This window comes from Scaptodrosophila lebanonensis, unplaced genomic scaffold, assembly GCF_003285725.1.
Source record: "Scaptodrosophila lebanonensis strain 11010-0011.00,11010-0021.00 unplaced genomic scaffold, SlebRS2 tig00000001-arrow-pilon, whole genome shotgun sequence".
Classification (NCBI taxonomy): domain Eukaryota; kingdom Metazoa; phylum Arthropoda; class Insecta; order Diptera; family Drosophilidae; genus Scaptodrosophila; species Scaptodrosophila lebanonensis.
In genome coordinates this window covers 24,923,544-24,946,511 of record NW_022060529.1, presented here as the reverse complement: position 1 = coordinate 24,946,511, position 22,968 = coordinate 24,923,544, and the positions used below count along the sequence as shown (strand labels likewise).

The window sequence follows — 22,968 nt, the reverse complement described above, 5'->3', positions numbered from 1 at the left end:
TTGTAAATATTCCATTGTATACACATAGATGTAAGTGTGTCCTATAGTTGCATACTACGGACAACTCTTTTATTCCCCATTATTTTTCAACTAGATTAAGCTGCCTTATTGGTGGCAGAACACTAGTTTAATAAACTGTATATAATTAAAAAAAAAAAAAATACACGGTTTAAAAATTAAAAGGAACCAATCCCCTGTTTTTGCATATGATCAATGACTTTTTTACTTGGTTTATTTACATGGTTTTTTCTGGAACCAATCTTACGTGTTAAAACATAATTGGTGTAGTACTATATGAGCAAACGAGCAGGTTTTGACCGCCATTGCAGAACTAATTTTTTTGCACACAATTGTACTTATATATATTTTGAGTATATATAGGAACTATCCAGAAGCGCATTATTTTGCTTGGGACCGAAAGATAGGGCGTACTTTCTTTTTACTTACAAATTTGTCAGTTCATGCAACCCGTAAAATATCGAAAAAGCCAATGCTCCTGGAGTTTAAATATTCAAAAAAACCTCGTGTCGAGAACTTCACTCCATACTGCAGCACAAACCATTTAGGCTGTGCATTGATCATGACATTGACATTCAGTCAGGACAAAATCATCAAAGTACTTCTCGTGTTTTTAAACTAATAACGCATTTGGGATCATAATGATTTACATAGAATTATAAATAGCAGAAAGCTACAACCACACAAGCTTAATTGAACTAATAAACTTAAGGACTTCGATAATACTGCTTTTTGCGAATTGTGTGACTTCTTTCATGTTTTGAAAAGATTCAGTAAGCTCGTAACATTTACGGATTGATGTACTCCTTAAAATTTATCAATAGCGTTTTATGGCATTGGCCATATTGAGTTTCCGTGCACTTAAACTGTTACCTACCAAGTCTCTGCCTGTGCTCACATAACTCTCCAGCAGGCTGCACGGACGCAACTTGTTGCCCCCCATTAGGGCGCTGCTTCCGCTTACGCCGCTTCCAATTGCTGTATGGTCGCATAATTTTGGCGTCTCATAGTCATATATCTCCAGCATCAGACGTCGCTTGCCCTTGGTGCTCATCAGGGCTACGGCGCTCTTATCAGCGCTGACTACGGCAGCCGTGGATCCACCACCACCACCGGCTTCCTTGCTCGACTTGCTGCTAGATATATAGTTGAGGCTGTCCTTGAAGGCGCTCAACTGCTTGCCACTCGGCGAGGAGCCACCGCTTGCTTGGGAACCGCCCTGTTGATAGCCACTGTACTTATTCTCCTGATTAAATACGCTTGACTGTGTGGGTCCGTAGATATAAGTGTCCACCGGATTCCACGCATTGTCTATGTTAACTCGCAGGTTTTTGCTCAGTTTCGGATTACTCGGACTGTAGTAGTAGGTGCCATAATTGCTCTGATTTAGAACTGTGGGCTTTCCGCCGTCCGCCGAAGAAGCAACCGGAGGAGGCGGCGGTGGTTGTCCTGTGGTGGCGCTGGTGGACTTTATGGGTAGATATGTGCCATAACTGTCCCACATACGTAGGCGCGTTATCCAAGGCGGCAAGTCGCTCTGCAATGACACACAAAAACGGAAAGACAGGGGAACATATGTTATTGTTTAATTTTCTTGTTGACATTCTTTTTATGTTTGTCGCCTGCAAACAGACAAGCCTACAGTGAACATTTTATAAGTAAATCCGATGCAAAAAAATATTAATAGAGAAGCATCATAGTTCAAAATACATATGTTTGTCTTCCATTCATTCAATTCTAGTAATGTGTCGTAACCAAGAAATTTTACCGCATATCGATTTCATTATTTATTTTTAAATCGGTATACCAGTAATTGCTTAAAATCTTGTAAATAGAGAACAACACTTTTTTTGTTTTCTAGACATTCCAAAGGCAGAGATTTGCCGGAGTAGTTAGGCAATCTAGGCTTCAATAAAAGTGTGGTTTATGTTAGTTGTAGATAGGAAGTTGTTCGTATCTTAATGGCCACGAAAAATATATTGGAAAAGTACACTGCTATATTCAATTTATAATTACAATAAACCCATTCTCGTCATAAATACAATTTCGATATAACTTTAGAGTAAAATCGCGGTCATTTTGGCGGTATTTTATTTTAAATTTTAACCATTTTAACCCACCATACAATTCAGTCAATGGAGTCAATATATGCATGTCTTTATGGACATTTTCCAATTTAAATTTTGCGTTTGGGTTCTGGAAGCGAAATCAGTCACCGAAGCTTGCAGTTTTATTTATTGTATTTATGTGATGTTGTATTTATCCAATTGTCACTTTACGAGTACTACTCCCAATTTATTCTTTGTTTTACCATCCGTCAGTTGTTTTTGTCGCTATTATTGTTAGTTGACATTTTACGCTGTTTGCCATGCTGTCGCCTCGGAATGTGGCGCTCAGTCCTGTGAAGTGTCGGACTTCTCATTTGTCATATTTGTAACATTCTAACAGTGTCCATGAAGCTTCGCCTGAATGTGAATCTGCGTCTGCTGCTGGCTGAGTCAGTTCCATGCGTGAGATATTTGTTTTTTGCTGCCACTGTTGTTGCTGTTTGCAGGCGTTAAATATTTTAACTCCAGCGCCTTGTGCGAATGTTGTTTTTTGTCGAGGCAGTGATTATTGTTGACTGTGCAAATAACTGAGTGACACCAACGGCAGCTGAGACCCGTTACTGGGAGTTCAAATGAAATAAAAGACTGATTGGCTGATTGATATACATGTATACGTATAGCAGGAGATATCGCTGACACGTGTGTCGCGATGCATAAATTATCAAAACTTTCGCAAGGTCATTGGATGTCTAGACAGAAAATTCTGAAAAGAATTTTCAGACACTTGAAATTTTTCGGTAGAAGTTTGGAAAACAAATAAATTAGAAACACTTTGCAGAAGACCTATAGTGGGAAGGCGCACTGATTTTGTTTCTCTATTTGTGGCTTGGCCCCCCCGCCCATGCCATCCAATCCCTCGAATTGTTTGTCTATGCTGATATGCTGGCCGGTCGTGTCAATTGCAGCTTTCCCACCCACGGAACATTTTAAATTGCTAAAACGAATCGCTGCCAGAAGCACAAATACAAGTATACTATAAAATAAAACAGAAAACGAGGAACTTTGCAACACCCGCTCACAATAAAAAGTGACAGAACAGGGAGACAGTCGTACACGTACATACATTCACACATTCATACACATACACATCTGCACATACCTATATTTTTAAGGAAAATAAAACATGAGCGGCATCACAAAAAACAGTTCATGAATTTTGTAACAGCAGTCGGAACAGGTAGAGAAACAACAACTACACAGCAGCAGGAACATCAACAATCAACATAACAGAAGTAACACTTCGGTGTGGCGGGGCGTTGGGCATTGGAGGGAATTACAAAGCAACAACAACGAAAGCTCAAAACAAAAAACAAAGTCGAAGGAATTTACAAAAAAAAGGAAAACAAACTTTTTAAATTAAGAAGCAAAGTTGAAACTCTGAACAAAAAAACCAACACACACATAGAAGAGTGGGTTTTGAATGAGGGAGAATAGAGTATAGCTGTGATATAAAAACGTTCAAAATAACAACGCGACGACATTTATGAGATCGCTCGAGCAGTAACGGTAACATGGTTGACTGAACGATGGCGTTGTTTTTGGAATAATCACTCTATGACTTATGTACGAGGGTGCAGGTCTCGAAGGAACAGATTTCCGGGAAAGTGGACACTAATATAAATGGATTCCAAGGCAAATTTTATAAGCCTGAGTGGTTCTAGTGGCTGCCCTCGCTCTGAAGCTCTTGTCCACCCCAAATATAATAATATAATGGGAGATGCCCATCTGATTTAAGTTAAAATTTCATATAGGATAAATATTGGAAGTTAATAGCCTGGGAGTATCTTAAGCTTCTACGCATTAATATTACAAATATATAAGAAGTGTATGTAAGAAGAGTAATCACAAACGGGTATTAATCAGCAACAACATCGAATAAATGTTTGCGTCTGCAAAAAAATCCTTTCAAATGTTAAATCCTTCGAGTAATCGTCTTCGTTAGTCTGTTTGTTAGTCCGTCAGTCTTTTGTTGAAAAAATGATTGTTCCAACAAAAGGGGGCTGTTGGAGAGAGTCAGGCTCTTGCGACTTTATATATTATTATTATCTCTCCTAGTTCTTTGTTGGTTTGGGAGAGAGAGAGAGATATATGTATGTGTGTTTTGGAAGTACATATATATAATACAATAATATAATCTTCAAATGACCTCAAAATCTGTTCCAAAACATACATATACAAGTGTGTGCTATCTCTCTATTTCTCTCTCAAATATGAAATATGACAAAATGTAAACTAATTTTACCTTGATCTCTCTCAAATGTAAATAAATAGTACCTACGTTACTTCATCTGCTCCAGAACCTACTTTCCATAACCTACATTTCGAATCGACTGTACTGAGGTAAGAGATTCACAAATAACATTTTTTAAAATTAACAAACTTTTAATAAAAGTTAAAATAAGCTTGGCTTGATGAATTTCTCTTGTCAATAATCTATAATTTTTATTGGTTCAGAAATCCTCCATTCTGCGCTTACATATTTATATTTACACAAACATAATATATTCTATCTTTTCATTCATTTTCACAAATCTAAAATACATTTTGCAGCCTTTGTGTAAAAGAAAAAAAAGCAACCAACGCCAGCAGACACGGGCTAGTGAACCGAATACAAAATTGTTTTTTATATTTTTGAATGAGTGCTCATCAATTATAAGGCTGGGATCTTAGGATCCCGCTAAGGAATACTTTCTTTGTTATGTAAATGAACTAAATGTAAATGAACTAAATTAGGTTCTGGAAGTATTTTTTCAATTTTGCAGAACTAGAGAAGAAGTTAGTTAGTTTTCATTCGAAGTTAGCAGTTGTTTTTACTTAATTAGTATAGTATTTGTATATATTTGACTGAGCCTGATAGGTATTACTGTATTGCTAGTTCATTCTAATTGACATTGCTCGTACAGAGCAGTTATTCAGCGCAAATTTTCCACCCCTACCTTATCTCTTGGGTCCGTCTACTCAGAGTGATGTTCTATACGCCGGGGTACCTTGACACAATTCTCAGCACACTCGGCAGAGGCGTACTTAAAAATGCAGTTCACTTACTGGTGGGGGGTGCTAGTTGTTTTGTTTGTTGTTGGTACTGTCACTCATTCTGACGCAGTGTTTGTGTCCAATTTTACCAGCTGGGGTAGCCAGCGAGAGGCTCCGAGCGAGCCTTAACATTTTGAAAACAGCACTGGAAGTCGTTTGCTTCATTTCACTTAATTATAAATTGTATTTTGTTTGTTGATGTCATTTATGACATATACTCGTGCATACTCCTATACATGCCTGCATTTTCTTAATTGGTGAGAGCACACATGGCTGGTGTCTTTATGTGTGCGTGGAAAACAAAAGATGTCGCCGGTGGCGTAGACGCAGCGCGCTTAAAAAACAATGCAAACAAGTCTTTCACTTGCAGATACATACAAACACCCACACGATGGAAAGGCATAAATTATATGCATTTATGGAAATGGTGACAACACACTCACTCCCCCATTCCTCGACACTATGTGGAACACTTTACTCACCCGGCCCAGAGTATTGTTGTCGTGTATCGCCTGCTGCAGTATCTGCAGATTGTAGCTGGTGAACGATAACCAAATCAGGTCACCAGGATATCCGTGAAAGTGGTACGTGCATGTTGTGTTCGGCGGAAGCGTGTGACGCGGACTCACAATGCGCCCCATGCGGCCGCGGCGTGAGAAGAGGACATCATCTGGAAGAGGGAGGCGTAGATTATATGTTACTTTGCGTACTTATGTAAGTATGTATGTACATCTATAAATGATGGGGACATGTGCCTGCCTGCACATACTATATACATATACTCGCATATGTCTGTATGTGTATGTATGTGGTGTATGGTACCTAGGCCTCTTCTTTTTATATGTTTTAATGAAGCGTAAGAACAATGTATGACAAGCGGCTTACACGTGATTTAGGTTAATTTACAATCTGGCTGGCAGCTTTGCCTTCACTCAGACCAACATGGCGTATGCGTCATTGCGTCATGCGAGAACAGTGCTCTTTAATGCTGAAATGAGCCGAAATTCCACCCTCAAGCCCCACTTGCTCCATTTATCGTCGTCGATGTCATCTGGGCGTTTGCTGTTTCAATTTCGACACTCGACTTTAATTAAAGTTGCCAAAAAGTAGCGACGCGACGCGTCGCATCGTCAACGATGTCTGGCGCTTTCGAAACTTTGGCAACAACTTCAAGTGACAAATTAAAAAGAAAGAGGAAAGGCGGGGCGAGGTGGCCAAGGAAGGAAAGTAAGCAAGAAAGACAGTCTGGAGAAGGCCAGATAGACGATTGTTATAGAATGCAGCTGTTCTTTGCGTTCAAGCCACGTTTCAATTGGCAAAAGTCACTCCATTTGCAGAGCATTGCAGACGGGAGCTAACGTCAAGCCTGCTTGTCGATACAAAGGAAACAATCCTCAATGGTATCGGTGATAACACCTGCACCGTCGCCACAGCCGTGAAAATGCGACAGCTTTTGATGTTCAAGTTGATGTAGCGCCAAAGAGTTTTGACGTGCACCGCCATCGAGTAGCAGGCGGAAGGCAAAAGTTGCAGTCAGGCACAAGGGAAAAGTTTCTCCGATGAGTGAGCTTCGGTCGACGCTAAAGTTTCCCATATTCTGTGTGCATGTGTATGTGAGTATACACGTATATGTGAATGCTCATGATGTTTATATATGTAATTGTGTGTGGGTGTGTATTTGTTTGCGCTCAGCCCACGCAGCTAATACATTTTTATGAGATTTTTGTTGTCACATTGCGATGGTTCTCAGAATTGTTGTCCTCTTGGGGAAATGTCAGGACATTTAAAATACATATTATAGCTTTGGCAAATCAAATGGACAACATTCGTCTGAAAAACAGTTTTACACCCCATTCTACTTCTAATGTTTACACTCAAAAATGCCATATTACATACTATGTATTATATTATTAAACTCAATGGCACAACAAGGAGAAAATACATGTCATTAAAGAGACTGTGTCACATTCCATCAAATAATTAATAGAATAAAACAAATATTTTTTATAACTAATTTAAATGCTCTTAATTTAAAAGTTTTAAATGTAAAATAGACTGCGACTCTGAACTCTGTTTTGTATATAGTCGACTGTGGGGTTCTGTATATTGGTTCCGTTGCCCTTTAGAAATGGAACTGGGTTGGATTTGTTGAAGTTTTTCTGTGGATCATATGCATACATTATTATTTTAACACATCCTGCATTATTTAATCTACATATAGTATGTAGGTATGTATTTCTCTATGTTCGATTTTGATAAAATTTGGTGGCAATATTTAATATAGACCCGTGGATAATCCTGTGAAGTTTCGTGGCGATTGTTCAAAGCGATCAACCACCGTTTTCGGGTTTGTTTCTGCTCATTTTTTTTCAAAGTCACTTTTTACTCTGTTCATGAATAAATGAAATTGTAAAATCGCATTCCAAAAAAAAATGCCACCAAGCATGCCAAAAGCATCTTCTGGTGAACAAAACCACGCTTTGCATACAAAGCACCAAAAGCATATTTAATATTTATTAATATTAATTTCTCGGTTAAATTAAAAGAAAAGCGCATATTCGCACTTTTCATGCAAAAGACCTAATCGAAGTCAAGAAAAGCAAAGGAGGTATTGGGAAAGATGTGACGTCGGAAAGCTTAAAAAGCACCACGATTAAGTGGCGCAGAAACGCAAACCGGATACACTAGCTTAATATACATATACAGGTTTTATACCCTTTAAATTTTGTCACAGAAAATTTATATATTTGGTTATACTTAGTATTGCAGCACTAAAATCCCTGACCAAACCTAATCTGAACGTAATTAAATGAGCAAATTGAATTAAAACATTAAACATTGAGTTGAATACAGGCATAACAATAAACTGCACTAATCTGAGCTGTGCTAATGTCCAATGCAAATGAAAGGTGGCAATTACAGTTTGATGGGCCTGACGTCTATAATGAATGGCATATTTATCAGCTTAAAGCGTCGAATAACAGCTGGCGTTGTGTGGGGCTCGTTCTCTATTCAGGTGAATATGTTGCATACACTCAAAAATACAACACACATAAATTTCAATATTTTTGCCATCGATCCGGAAATCAGAAAAATAAAATAAAATGATAAAAATAAGTTTGGTCATTGTGGGCTCAGGGGGTCCGATAAGCTTCCTTCTCCCCAATACATGCTAGGAACAAACCTAATACATATACATTTTTATCCTTTGCGTACAGGGTATAAAAAGATCTAACTCGATGACGCAGCTTGTGGGCAGAGTACCGGAAAATTTGTTTCACTAATAACTTTTCTCAGAATTTACCGATTCTTTTGAAATTTAAAATAGCGATAGATTATTATGTATTATTTAGTATGCAATGCTCAGACTAAGTAGCTTTGAAATTGTGGTTGGTATGCTTCCTTTTGCCTAATATACTACTTTTACCCTTCGGGTACGGGGTATAAAAATGATGGATAACCCATACCTGACACATACGACTACTTGCACTTTTTGTCTCTATTTTACATTTGAAAGTATTCGAATTAGTTATTGCAAATATTAAGTTCAGAAAAATATTAATATGTTCTGTAGACCTAAAGCAATTCAGCCAATTGTATGTTGAAGTCAGTAAATATATATAGTATCACAACTAAATATGGCTCAAATAAATTGAATGCGACTCATCTGATTGACATTACTATATGTTTACGCTATGTTTTGAATATTTGTTGTTTTTGTTTATGTGTTAAGTTAAATATATGTACATTGTTAGCTTTTAACGTAAAATATTTGAACAATGGAAGTATTCATATGTCCTATGCGATTTGTTATTTTTTTGTGAGTGTATCAAAATATGTGGACTATAGGTAGGTATGGAGCATATCTTTAGTTGTCGTTAAGAGAAATGTATGCCTATCGTTGTATACTATTAAATGGCCCATGCGGTTGGCTAATTGTTTGAATGCGTGAGCGTTAAATGAAACGCAGAATCAACAAACAAACATCCAAATAGACAAACACACACCTATGTATATGTTTATAATCCCTTGTGTACAAATATACTTGTACATATATGCACATATGTACATTCACATGAATGGCCTTATTTAATTTGTACCCGTACCCGTACCCATGTCAGCCACAAAATGTGAAAAGCAATCTAATATGGACGCTACTAGCACTGGCAGTCGCGCTCAATCAAGCTTAGCCTTAAAATGTACATATGCATACATACATACAAGTACTTAAGTATAGTACATGCGGATGTGTGTAGGGAATACGGCAGAGCAGAAGAGTCGAATAGCTCAGCGGCACAATCAATAAAAGTAACACCCGATAATATAATGGCCGAAATACGTCTGAACACAATTGCGACTACATTTCGCGGTAGGAGAGGCCTGGGGGGGCGATACCCAACTGCGCCATTGGGCAACCCAAATGCACTCTAATAATAAATCGCAAAAACAACAATTTTATTGCCACTATTACGGTTTTTGTTTTGCTGCGATGTGTGTGTTTCAAGTGCGTGGCCGGGCTGCGGATCGCGTTGGTGGGTGTGTGCCTCTTTATTCGCACGATAGTAACGCATTTTATTGCACGCTGATAACCATATTATTATTATTACTATGTGTTCTGTCTGAATTATATGCCGTGCGCCTTTTTTGTAACATCATGAATAACCCTAACGAGTGGGAAACTAAAGTCGGGTGCCCCGACTTTGGAATACTCTGTACCTTTATCTGTACGTGCCTGTGCATGTGCTCAGTGCATAGTTGAGCCAAAGCAACAGCAACAACAACAGCTGCGGGCAGAGCTTGGATAGAGAATACAGATAGTGGGGGAAGAATTCACAAATACACTTGTTCTACTCACAGTATAAGGCATCTTGGACTAAAATTGTGTGTCTCTGACTCTTCTAGTATCCGAGATATAGGTGATTGATTAATAAAAAATAAAACAAACTCATACTGCGCTCACATATAAGACATCTGTGTACAAAAGTTGGTGTTATAGCTTAAAGTCTTTGCGATCTAGGTGTTCATAAGGACAGAGAGTTCTGGATCGGTTCAACTTGTCATGCTGATCAATAATATATATACCTGTTACATTTTTCACTTCCCGCAAACATTCTTGTCCCTTTTAGGTACAGAGTATAAAGATCAATGATATGCAATGAACCGCAAAGGACGTAACACTAGTCGTGGGTTAGTCATATTGGAATTGCTTCAATTACCTAATTTTAAAGGAAAATGTTACCGAATTAACCATCGCCGATACTTCTATTTTTGCACCAGCCATAATATCATTCATATCATATCAATAATATCTAACCCACTTTCGAATTATTTAGGGAGCAAGCTAACATTAAAACTGACTGCTTGAAATTAAACAAATTTTTAGTCAGTCCTTAATCAGTTTTGAACCGTATATGAACAGAGATTATTTAAAGCCATTTGTAAAAGGGCAATAAGGTGTGTGACATTTTGTTGCATTTGGTTGTCAAATAATAGGAAACTTGAAGAAGGAGGCGGATGAATGAGAAATTTATTCTACAGCGATATCGAATCATCCCAAAACATACTCGTACATACCTAACTGTTTACCTCTGGCAGTACTGGAGGGTACACTCGAGTACATATGGTAGTGGCCAGACAAACGAAACGCCGGCATTGAGGAGCGGCATTTTCTGTCGACATGAAATTTATTGCAAAAAGCAACCAATAGGAGCAGGACGCAGCTCTTTCTGCAGGCTGACCCAGTAAGCCGCAGCTGCGTGGGCTTAGGCCGCAGGTCCTCAATCAATGCGAATGTGTCTGGGAATTCGCATGTGTGTTCTGTTAACTAATTCATATGGCGTACAAATAGCAATGATTACACATTTCATACAGCCAATGCAATGTAGATTGGCATATTGGCCATAAAATCTCTGCATATGCAACAAAAACAATGCAAACCTTCGATAACATGCCATTTGTTGACAGCTCGTCCAGCAGGCTTAATGCACGAGTTGTTGAAAGGGCGGGAATGGTGGTCCATTTTAAATATGCAAGTACGCAATATCTCCGATTGTCACAATAGGGAAAACATTGATTAGAGAGACTTCTCTCAAATTGCTAATAAATATAAAAAATACAACGCATTGCACAATTGAATGCATTCCACAATTGAAAACAGTTACGAGTTATTTATTTATTGTCAGCCAGCTTTATAGTATTTGAAAGCTGATAAAAATAATAAATAAAAATTAATGAATTAAAAATTTGTTTCAAAAATACAAAGATATTTGTATCTGCTCTGCTCTCATTGAAGGGCTATACTTCTTTGTCCTACATAGAAATGAAAAAACAAATATATTTTAAATATTCAAATCAAATATCTAATATCAGTTATTTGTAAAATCTTATCAATCATCAACAGCACACTTCCCACGCTTTCTGGCAGGCTTTAAACGCCAAAGCGTTCATTCTTATGGGATCTGATTTGTGTGTGATTTCTGCCAGTCGATCTACTTGTTCGAAATCTCCAGCAGCGTCGAATCGATTTATTATGGTCCTCTACGAAGTTCCGTTGTGCGTCAGAGATTTTGTTTTGAGGCTATTTGGTGACCATAATTATTATTGCCAGATAAATGGGGACTAAAACTCGATCAATATGCCTGTGAAAATAGACGCAGGAAGTGAGCAAAAAGGCCGAAGGGTCTGTAATTAGCTCGGCGCAGGCCTGCCCATAACTATTTTATATACATACACCATTCTGCGGCATGCCAATGCCTAATTATTACTCCGCTCACAAATACATTACAAAATTTTCCCAGCATTGATGTTGCTCGATGATGGACCGGGACTCGGGCATGTCCCTGCATATTTATTGATGTTGGTGCCCGGGTAGATTGTTTGTATTCGGTTATGTTGCTGGTTGAGCTGTAATTGTTGCTGTTTCCGTTGCTGTTGCCTCCACACAAGCACATCCCACACAAACATAGACGCACACCCACATAAATATGTACTTTGTAATTTCAAGCCCAAAAACGTAATTAACTCGCTCGACATCCACAAAAATTAAGAATTTTGTTTCGCTCATTTATTATGTATTGCCTTTACTTTGTTTATTTATTTTAATTGTGTACAGGATACATAAATGTTATTTTGTGAACACGGTTTTGGCTTTAGTAGGGCTTATAACAGATGGTGTAATTTAGTTTAGAATTGTGCGTTGACCAATGCGAAAACCAAGTTACACACGATTGCAACGCGGCTTCGAATCCGCAATCAGTGGTTAGTGGTGCAGAATACGGATGCAGATCTATTACTTGTTTTACATGATTTGTATTTCTCTCAATGAAATGTTTAGCTCTTCGGAGCTTAGGAAATCCAATCGAGTGCATGCATGTCCAGCATTCACTTTACCTAGATTGGGGCCGTGGTGTCAACAGCAGCCAGCATGATAGGATTAGGCTGGATCCGTACTTTGCAATTCGATATAGATAGTCGTCAATTCTACAAATCCATAGGGGTTTTCTCAATTATTCCACAATACTGACAGCTTTCAAAAACTAATGCAACTTCACCAATATTTTAATTAACTTTTTATACCCTATACCCAAAGGGTGAAAGGGTATACTAGTTTTGTGCGAATGTATGTAACAGGCAGAAGGAGGCGTGGCAGACCCCACAAAGTATATATATTCTTTATCAGGTTGACAAGCCGAGTCGATATAGCCATGTCCGTCCGTCTGTCCGTCTGTATGAGCGCAAGGATCTCAGAAGGTACAAGAGCTAGAATTACCAAACTTGGTATCCAGGTTCCCCCAAGAACTAGGCAGGTCAAGTTTGTTTTTTTAGTCCGATATACCCCCACACTCCCCCGCTATTAGTGATTTACGCAACTCCCGTAGTTCTTGGAATTTCAAATTTGGTAATTACATCCAGCTAGGGATTATGTGTCCGTATGCCGAATTTCATCATGATGGGTCAATTCTGAAGAAAGTTATAGCCATAAATAAAATCGCTGCTCATGCTCTGCTTGCAGCGCTGCCCGCATCTGTTGTTGTTGTTGATGCTTTGGTTCAATTTTGTGCTGCATACATACACGCATATAAATACACATAGACACGTGATGTAAATGTAAAACTGTACATAAACATGTCTTCTATGTATGTATTAAATACATTTTCTTAATTAATTTAATAAATTAATTTAATTTTTTTTTAAATAATTTAATTTTTTTTAATATTTTTTTTTAAATTTTTCTTTTTTGTGGAGAGTTCTATCTTGTTTTCTTTTTGGTGGGAGGTATAGGGTATTTAAGAGTTGAGCTTGCTCGACTTTAGCATTCTTTTCTTGTTTTATACCTTGTTCCCGTAGGGTATAAAGGGTATACTAGGTTTGTAAAAACTATGTAACATACAGCCGAGAGATATCGATCTAGACATGTCCGTCTGTGTGTCCGTCCGTCTGGATGAACACTAGGATCTCAAAAACTATAAAAGCTGGAATAACCAAAGTTGGTATCCAGATTCTCCAAGGTCCGAGAATGGACGAATTTTTTTTTATTTTTGGAAACATTTCACGCAAAATTTATATACAACCTACCTTTGCTTCAAATGTCACCTAAATCGGTCAATTCTAAGAAATGTTATAAGCAAAAAATTTCACTCCAGTACAACGCTCACAAACTGCAGCATCAAGTTCCCTCTTCTTCTTTTTGCTTCTAATAGGGCTCATATAACTCAGTGACGGAAGTTTGTCTGGCTACAGGGTATTTCACTGTCGGGCTTGTTCGACTGTAGCGTTCTCTTTTGTTTTCATATTATTATTTTACAAAAATAAATATATGAATGCAAGACAAATGAATACAAGACGAGCGGTAGCGTCTCAAATTAAGGAAACCATTTAAACCTTAGTGGAATCTGAACGCTGGTTCAGTATTGCTGGGAAAATTGTTGCATAAAGAAGTACTCGTCTAAAGAATACAAATTTGCTTGTTAATTTGAAGTTATATTTGTTTCTCAAACATATTTGTTTAAATCAACATACAATCGAAAACTTTTTCTTTGTGTCGCGAGGCATGAGGCTGCCAGTGGAATTTATACTTTATACTTGTACATATATACGATTTTGTTTATTACCATGTTACCATGAATCGTGGGAATTCGTGTCGTTATCAATTATTTGATTAGTATTTCTAGAACCACTCAATCATAATTTGGGCCAGACTTCTCACTCTTCAGCTGTTTTAAATATTTGGAAATTGTGGAAAGGCGATTGTGCATTTTTTCAGCACTTTCTCATTTTATTGTTCAAAAAACAATATTTTCCTAAAGGATCGCCCCAATGCGCAAAGTTAATAGTCAAGAGATAAAGATTGACAAATGTTCGTTCAAATATTGATCTGAAGTTCGTGTACATACATATGTACATACTTGTATGTATACATATACACATATGTAATATATGTTGGGCACACATACACTTATGTATAAATACACACATACACATATGTATGTATGTACATCCATTCATGCATTGGCGTACAAATAAAATGTTGGTATTGCCGTTATGTGCAAATATGCTAATTTGTTGTTTGCATTCCATCGAACACACGCTGTGTATTGAGCGGAGCAGGATTGGTGGGAGGATAATAATACGCGACAAAGTTTTGTGGATGAATGAACAACGTCGATAGCTCGACTGCTTTATTTATATATAAATTCTTATCCTAGTTCTTATGCTATCGCCTACATACTATCATCGATTCCTTATCTTCTACCATGTGTGCGTACTTTATCAGGTAGCTCATGTTAGCCAGCCGCAGCATGCTCATCCAGCGCGGTGGCGAGCCTGAGCTAATGATTTGTGTACTTACACATCCTTATCTATTAAGCTGGCGCCTGCCAGCTACGAAAATGTTGGTGTTATGTTCGGCATCTAAGGCCGAACTCATTATTATCTGTATAAGAGAGCATGTCTGTTTATCGAGGTTTTATCTATAACAATATGATAATGTACCATTCGTGGTCTAGACAGAGCAAATCTAGCTTATCAATTAATTTACATTTACTTAGGATCTCGTTAGAATTGAACATGCTCCCCACCTTGAAAGGACTCCCTTTCAACTAGTACTGTTTCTTAAGTTTAATTTTAATTATACACGATTACATATATTTTCTTAGTTTTTAGGATAAACGTGGTAAGGCAAATGTTACGGGTAGAAATTGGGTAGAAAGTTGGCACATCTTTTTAAAGATGATAACGATCGCCACGATGAGACAAAATCCGACAATCCAGGAGGTGATGCTGATACCGTAAAGTGCCATTTGATGCGTATCGAGATGAATCGGGAAATCGAAGATTGTTTTGATCCTTGGGATATCGCGTACCTTATATGTTTTGATTTCACCCTCTACCTGCATATGGCTTATTTCAGGCAAATGGCTGGACAGATTTACTGTTGGTAGACGGAAGTTAACATCCATAGTAGTATCCTCGTATGCCCACAAGTTGGCTTCTTCAGTTTGTAGGAAGCATCCTGTATTAAGTTGAAGGATCCCTTGACCAAATATGGTGAGGCTTGTGATATTTTCCTTGCAATGCATTTCCGCTGTTATTTTATTTGGCAGTGAAAATATCCAGGAGTTAGCCTTGTGAAGTTGAGCCCAATAATTTCGCGGGTTCATCACGTTTACCTGGCAGGTAGGCGGTAGCGTTTTTGTTTTTTGTAAAAGTAATATGTCGCAATTTGTAGCAGCGTTAACGTTGTATATTGGGTGGATTTGCGGACATAATAGCAGCCTTTCCATCTTTTGGCAGTAATTCAGATTTCCTTCTGTTAGTCCATAGAAACTGGCTGAGTTGTCATCGACGAGTATTTGAGTAAATTCGGGCTGAATACTGACGAATTTTCCATCGTGTAATGTGGGATATGGATAGATTACATAAGCTCTCATTTTATTGTGATTTATTAATGGGATTCTTATGTTAAATAACAGTGAGGTACTTGTAGCCCTCGTCGTTATTTTTGCAATTTTACCCAGCTCGACGGGATCCGTATCTGGTAATTGGACGCCCTCAGGCATATTTAGAGCCATGACTTGAATCTGCTGCTCAAATTGCTTCAACGGCATCAAGCTCCCCAGAAAATTCCCCTTAGTGTTCCAGACTACTGCGATGATGTCCCGCTGCAACTCTTCGAAGGCATCCATTCCAATTGAAAAGCTTTCTAATGCGGAAAGAATGTTATCGTTGTCTAGTTTCTTATTTATAGCACTTGACAACGTATACATCGTGTTGTTAATAACTTTGAAATTGTCCCAAATGACTTCATTCTGTTTCCGCATAATGGTTATTGTAGAATCCTGCACTGATGACTGGTTACGAATTAGGTCCCGGAGATACTCCTCGTTGTCTCTGCTCTGGTTGATTTTGTTGAGCAATACGTCCGCATGGTCTTCATCCATTAATCCAAATACGGCGTGGAAAACGTTGCCCATGAAACTGAGCGGCGCTCGAGGTTGTCGTTCTTTCTTGCTCCTCTGATTTTGAACAATAATGTCATTATTTTGTTCTAGCCTATTGAATTTGTTTTCTAACAGCTTCATCGTTGAGTCTAGAGTTGTGTCTTTTTGAATCTTCTCCTTAAGATGTAGTAATACGGACCAAGATGCTTCTATTCGATGCTTAAATGCCCAATACTCATCCAGATTTGCGTGAATAATTATATTCCATGATGTCCGCGTTAATCCCACGTCGCCAACGTTCTCAAAAAATATCCCTGCCTTATTTTCTAAATATTCTATTTTTTGACTCTTAACATTGTTAAATATCGACAAAAATGTTAAAATATATAAAATTACATTCTTATTTTTTAACTTTACAGGCTTGGGTTTATACTGTTCATTTTCATAACTATTTTGTATTTTATTTGGGTTACTTGTTTGTATTGCGGTTGTAACTACCGCAGTTGACGAGTTATCCTCGTCTTCGGCAGGAAAAGGACAAACATTGTGCACCGACCTCAGCGATATTCCATTGCTTGTCCTTACTTCTACCATTCTACAAAGGCCATCTTTACCTACAATGGTCTTTGTGACCCTGCCCCTCTTCCAATGCATTTGGGCCAGATTTTCTTCCTTTAATAATACAAGGGTTCCCGGTTTTAAATTTGGCATTACTTTATCCCACTTGTAACGCTTTTGCAATTCGGACAGATATTCTAACGACCACCTTTTCCAAAACTGTTCTTTGTTTTCTTGAACTGCCTTCCAGTGGTCTCGCAACCCTTTATAACTTTTACTGTCTACTGAGTCTACTATTGTAGAAAAAGACTCTCCCAATATAAAATGCCCTGGGGTTAGAACCTGAAGATCATTTGGATCTTCTGACAGCGGAGTTAATGGTCTTGAATTTAGTATCGCTTCTATTTCTATCATTAGTGTGGTCATTTCGTCAAAGGTCATTATTCCTTCTATAGAACGCGTAAAATGTTTTTTAACGGACTTCACGCATGCTTCCCAGAGTCCCCCAATGTGGGGAGATTTAGCAGGAATATTTACCCATTCAATTTGCCGCTCCACACAAAACTTGTCTATTGTATCTATCTGAATTTGGTCTTTGAATAATTTATATATTTCATTCAGACTATTTGCTGCGCCTATAAAATTCGTTCCATTATCGCAGTAAATTTTTTGTGGACAGCTCCTTCTACCTACAAATCTTTTCAGAGCCCCTATGAAGGCTGCAGAAGTCATATCTGACACAACTTCTAAATGCACTGCCTTCGTAGCAAAACAAACAAATACACACACATAGGCTTTGTCAACTCGTTTTCCTCTGATTTTATGATGAATGGCTATGGGCCCGAGAAAATCTATTCCAATATTCAAAAACGGACGTGTTCGAATTACTCGATCTTCGGGCAGGTTTCCCATAAACTGATGTATCTGTCTTGGGTGTGCCTTAAAACAGCGGATACAATTTTTTGTAATTTTGCTGACTATTTGCTTCCCTCTCAAGGGCCAAAACCGCTGCCTGATTATTGCAAGTAACCCTTGAGGTCCTATGTGCAAATGTTTTTTATGAAGTTTAGTTCCTAGGAGCTCCACCCATTTATCTGCATACGGCAAAAGAACTGGATGCTTGGCTTCAAAACACAACTGCGAATTTTGAATTCGTCCCCCTACTCTTATTATCCCTTTGTTATCTACGAATGGAGCCAAGGACTTGATATTTGACTTTCCTGGCAACTCCTTTTTATTCTGCAGAAGAGATAACTCCTTTGGAAAGTGGTTTTTCTGCACAATTTTAATTATTAGTGTTAGCGCTTCCTTTTTATAGCTTATCCATGTTTTTACTTCTGTTTTTCTGCACTTCTCTGTAAACATTATTATCATTGCCAGCACATTTTGTAAAAAATCAAAGTTGTTTTTGTGGTTGATCTCATGAAATATGGATCCTGTTTTAACAAGTAACGCATTATATGTAATTTTTTTTATTTCCGGGATTTCCTTTAATGTAACTGAATTATGTCGAACCTGGTGATTATTACTTTTTAAAAATAATGGCCCTTGAAACCACAGCTGGTTTCCTATTAACTCCGATGGGTATTTACCTCTAGCCACGATGTCCGCTGGATTCTGCTCTGACTCAACAAACTGCCAACATGCAATTTTTGTTTCTGTTTGAATAAAGTTAACTCTATTTGCCACAAATGTTTTTAATGACGCTGGGTCAAGTTTTAACCAGCTAAGCACAATCTGTGAATCGCTGTAGTAGAAAATTTTGCTGAATTTGATTTTCAAACTATCTCTAACCTTTTTCGTTAACTCAACTAAAAGTACTGCGGCGCATAATTCAAGCCTTGGTATTGTTAAAAGTTTAATTGGCGCTACTCTGGATTTGGACGCGGCTATGTTAATTCTAATTTTATTGTTACAATCTATTGATTTAATATAGATTACTGCACCATATGCTTTCTCAGATGCATCACCGAAACCATGCAACTCTATTGTTTTGGCGTTGTTTCCAATTAACATTCTGGGTATTTTCATTTCATTTAGTATTGGGAGTTCTTTTTTTATTTTTTCCCATGCCTTTACACTTTCTTCTGAAGGCGCTTGGTCCCAGTCTAACTTGGATTTCCATAGATCTTGCATCAGAATTTTCGTTGTCACTGTCACTGGACTTATTAAACCTAAGGGATCAAATATTTTCGAAATGTCTGACAGAATGCTGCGTTTGGTTACCTTACTATCACATTCCCAGTTGCATTTAATCGAGAAGTCATCCGTTTCTGGTAACCAGGCAACTCCTAATGCTTTAATGGGATTAGCTTGCTCTATATTAAATTCTACTTTCATCCCTCTATCTGCTACTGACATTGATTTTAAAAGGTCTACGCTATTTGAACACCATTTCCTTAAATGAAATCCATCTTTTTTAAGAGTGCCAGTTATTTGTTTTTGTACTTCTTTTAGTTCTTTTATTGTATTTGCCCCAGTCATTAAATCGTCCATGTAGAAGTCATTTTCAATTGCTTCAGCCGCCTTAGCCCATTTATTTTTTATTTTTTCTGCGGATTTTTTCAAACATTTTACTGCTAAATATGGCGCAGCTTTTGTTCCATACGTTACTGTTTGCAAAGCGTATGTATTTAAAGGCATTCCCTGTTCCCATCTCCAATATATAAGCTGATACTTTTGATCCTCTGGCTTAATCCAAATTTGTCTATACATTTTTTCTATGTCTGCTGTAATGACATAAGTGTGTTTTCGGAACCGAAGTAATATGTTAAACAAATCTTCCTGCAGTCTTGGACCTGCATGCAATACGTCGTTTAATGCTATACCATTAGACGTTTTGCATGATGCATCAAACACGACTCTCAGCTTGGTAGTAGTGCTTTCCGGCCGTAAAATAGCGTGATGAGGGAGATAATATTTTGATTCCAACTTTTCCGCATTTGCAATTATCTTCATATGCCCTAATTCGATATATTCTTTTATGAAATTTGTGTATTGTTCCTTTAGGCTTGGGTCTTTATTGAATTTTCTTTCTAATGCCGAAAAACGTCTTTTTGCTTGAGATTCAGAATATCCTAAGTTTTTCGGTGTATTTTTAAATGGCAGAGCAACAATATATCGTCCATCCGCTCCTCTTGACACATTTTGTTCAAATTCCTGTTCACATTCTACCTCCTCCTTTGATAATGTAATGTTTTCTGTCATTTTTTCTTCAATTTCCCAAAACCTTTTAAGTTGATGTTGAATTCCAACTCCAGAATAGGTCACTACTCGTCCTTCTTTTGAAGGACTCTCTAACTCTATTTTACCGTAAGCAGCCCAACCAAAAAGCGTTTCTCGTAAACGCAATCTTCCTTCGTTCAATTGAATCTTTCCGGATTTTTCCGTTTCATGCACCAGATCTATACCGAGAAGCATATCAATACCTTGTGGAATGTTGAACTGTGGATCCGCTAACTCTATGTGATGTTGAATATTTCCAATTTCAAACCTTTTCTTTGGCATATTAGATACAATTTTTTTACTAATTAATACCTCAATTTCGGTGTTGAATTCTGTGGTTTTTGATCTAATCTGAACACTCATACCTTCGTTTATTTGAGAAAAGTTATCTGAAAACCCTTCAATTGTTTCCTGTACCTTTTCTGCCTTTAATTTTAATTTTCGCTTAAACTCTGTAGTGATGAAATTTACTTCTGAGCCACTGTCTAATAATACTCTACAGTTTTGCCATTTGCCTTCTCCATCTAATACTTCAACGACTGCTGTTGATAGCAAAACACATTTTTTCTCCTTTTTGAAACATTTTGAGCTAGTCACTACTGAATTGTCTATGTGTAAAAGCATATGATGTGGACCGCTGCATGTGCGACAAACCCAATTACAGGTAGCAAAGGAATGTCCCATCTGCAAGCATTTTCCACAAATTTGGTTCTTTTTTATTATTTGCCATCTTTCTCTTATTGTTAGTTTTTTAAATTTCTGACACTTATATACGGGGTGACTATAATTGCATTCCAAAACACAAGTCTTTTTTTCTATTTTGTGATATAAACTTGGCTTTTCATTTTTATTCTTCTGCGCATTGCTGTTACCATCCATTTGGCAAGCTTCTAATGCAGAACATTCATGCTCTAAGAATTTTAACAGGGGGTCAATTTTTTGAACAGTTTTAGGATTTTCCAGGGATTTTTCATATCTAGTTCTAAGATTTTCGTTCATTTTTTTTACTAGTAATGTGTTAAAAAGGCTTTGTAGGATGCGTTCTTCAGACAACTTCATTGCTTTTATAGCCTGAATATTTTTGTTAATTATGCATAAAAATTGCTTTACGCTGTTTACGGACTCACTAACCGAGGGAGCTTCAATTATGTTGTTCAAATAAATAGCCAATGTTGCTCTAGGGTTGGTAAACTTGCTATCTAACAGGGACCATGCTAAATCAAAATTGTTCTCTGTTGACGGCAAATTTTCTATTGTTGCTGCAGCATCGCCCTTTACTTTGGTTTTCAAGGCACACATTTTTTGTGTGTTCGAAATGTTTGCTGAGCCAATCAACTGCATAAAAAGTTCCTTGAACGTATTCCACTCTGTATAGCTTCCATAAAAACACGGTATTTCAATTTTTGGCAAGTCGAAGTTCATATTTTCCTTTTTTAATTCCGGATTCTTATCCAATTCGTAATATTGGTCTGTTAACCTCTCAAACGTTTCTTCTAACTCTCCTATACCCCATTCATTTGAATATTGATAATAAAGATCATCTGCACGGGTTTTAGCTGTTTTGATTTCACTTAAATCTTTTCCATCATATCTTTTTAAGGACATCTTAAAACATTTTAATGCATGTTCTATCTTTCTAACAGCCGTACTTTTTGTATTATCTGGGCCTACTAATGACTGCGATTCTAGCAAATCAGCATTCCTATTTATCTGTTTATTCATTTGCCCCAATAATGAGTAAGTAACTGTAAAAAGTTCACTTACCTTTTCTCCAAATTTTTCTTTAAAATATGGTGATTTCAATATTGTCGCTGAAGGATTTTGCAGTCCGATTTTATTTGCCTCGAACTGGATCCTCAGCTCTTCTACCTTGCGGTTCCACTGGTCCAGCTGCTGACCCGATCCATCCCACTTTGCCGCTGCATTGTAAATGGCCTCCAAAACTCTTCCAATGCCCTCTTGCTCTTTTATTATTTGGGCTTCGTTTGCCATATTGATTTTTAGTGCAGTACTTTTAAATTTCCGCACAATATTTAATAATTTTATATTGGTATAAATGATTTTATTATTATTTTTATATATATATTTGGTTGCTGTTGGTATGGGTGCTGGGTGTTTAAGTCCACTATTTACTTTTTAGGGACACACGGCAGCACAACACAACACAACACTTTTTAATTTTTTGGCTGAAATTCGCACGGGTGCTGGGCTTATAAGTCCTTCTTTTGATTTTTAAGGACAATATAAATACACACCGCACAACACAACACAACACTTTTTTAATTTTCTTTGAGAGCTGGATGTTTTAGTCCACTATTTTAATTTTTAGGGACACAACGCAGCACAACACAACATGACACTTTTTAATTTTCTTTGAGAGCTGGATGTTTTAGCCCACTATTTTTATTTTTAGGGACACAACGCAGCACTTCTTACACTTGTGTCCTTTTTATTTTTTAAGGACAATATATTAACACAGCACAACACAACACTATTTAACTCGCGTGTACTTTTCGAGGGGTCACCAATGTATTGAGCGGAGCAGGATTGGTGGGAGGATAATAATACGCGACAAAGTTTTGTGGATG

General features: G+C 37.5%; 1 protein-coding gene across 1 annotated transcript in view; it reads right to left on the bottom strand.

The window, feature by feature from the left end:
• The window catches only part of LOC115623825, a 91,866-nt gene that overhangs the window by 12,774 nt on the left and 56,124 nt on the right, over window positions 1-22,968 (bottom strand). Inside the window, exons 10-11 of the mRNA XM_030518373.1 lie at window positions 5,642-5,829; window positions 896-1,555 (exon numbers count right to left, since the gene is read on the bottom strand). Of these exons, the coding sequence (XP_030374233.1) occupies window positions 896-1,555; window positions 5,642-5,829 (848 nt within the window). The remainder of the gene's footprint in view (window positions 1-895; window positions 1,556-5,641; window positions 5,830-22,968) is intronic.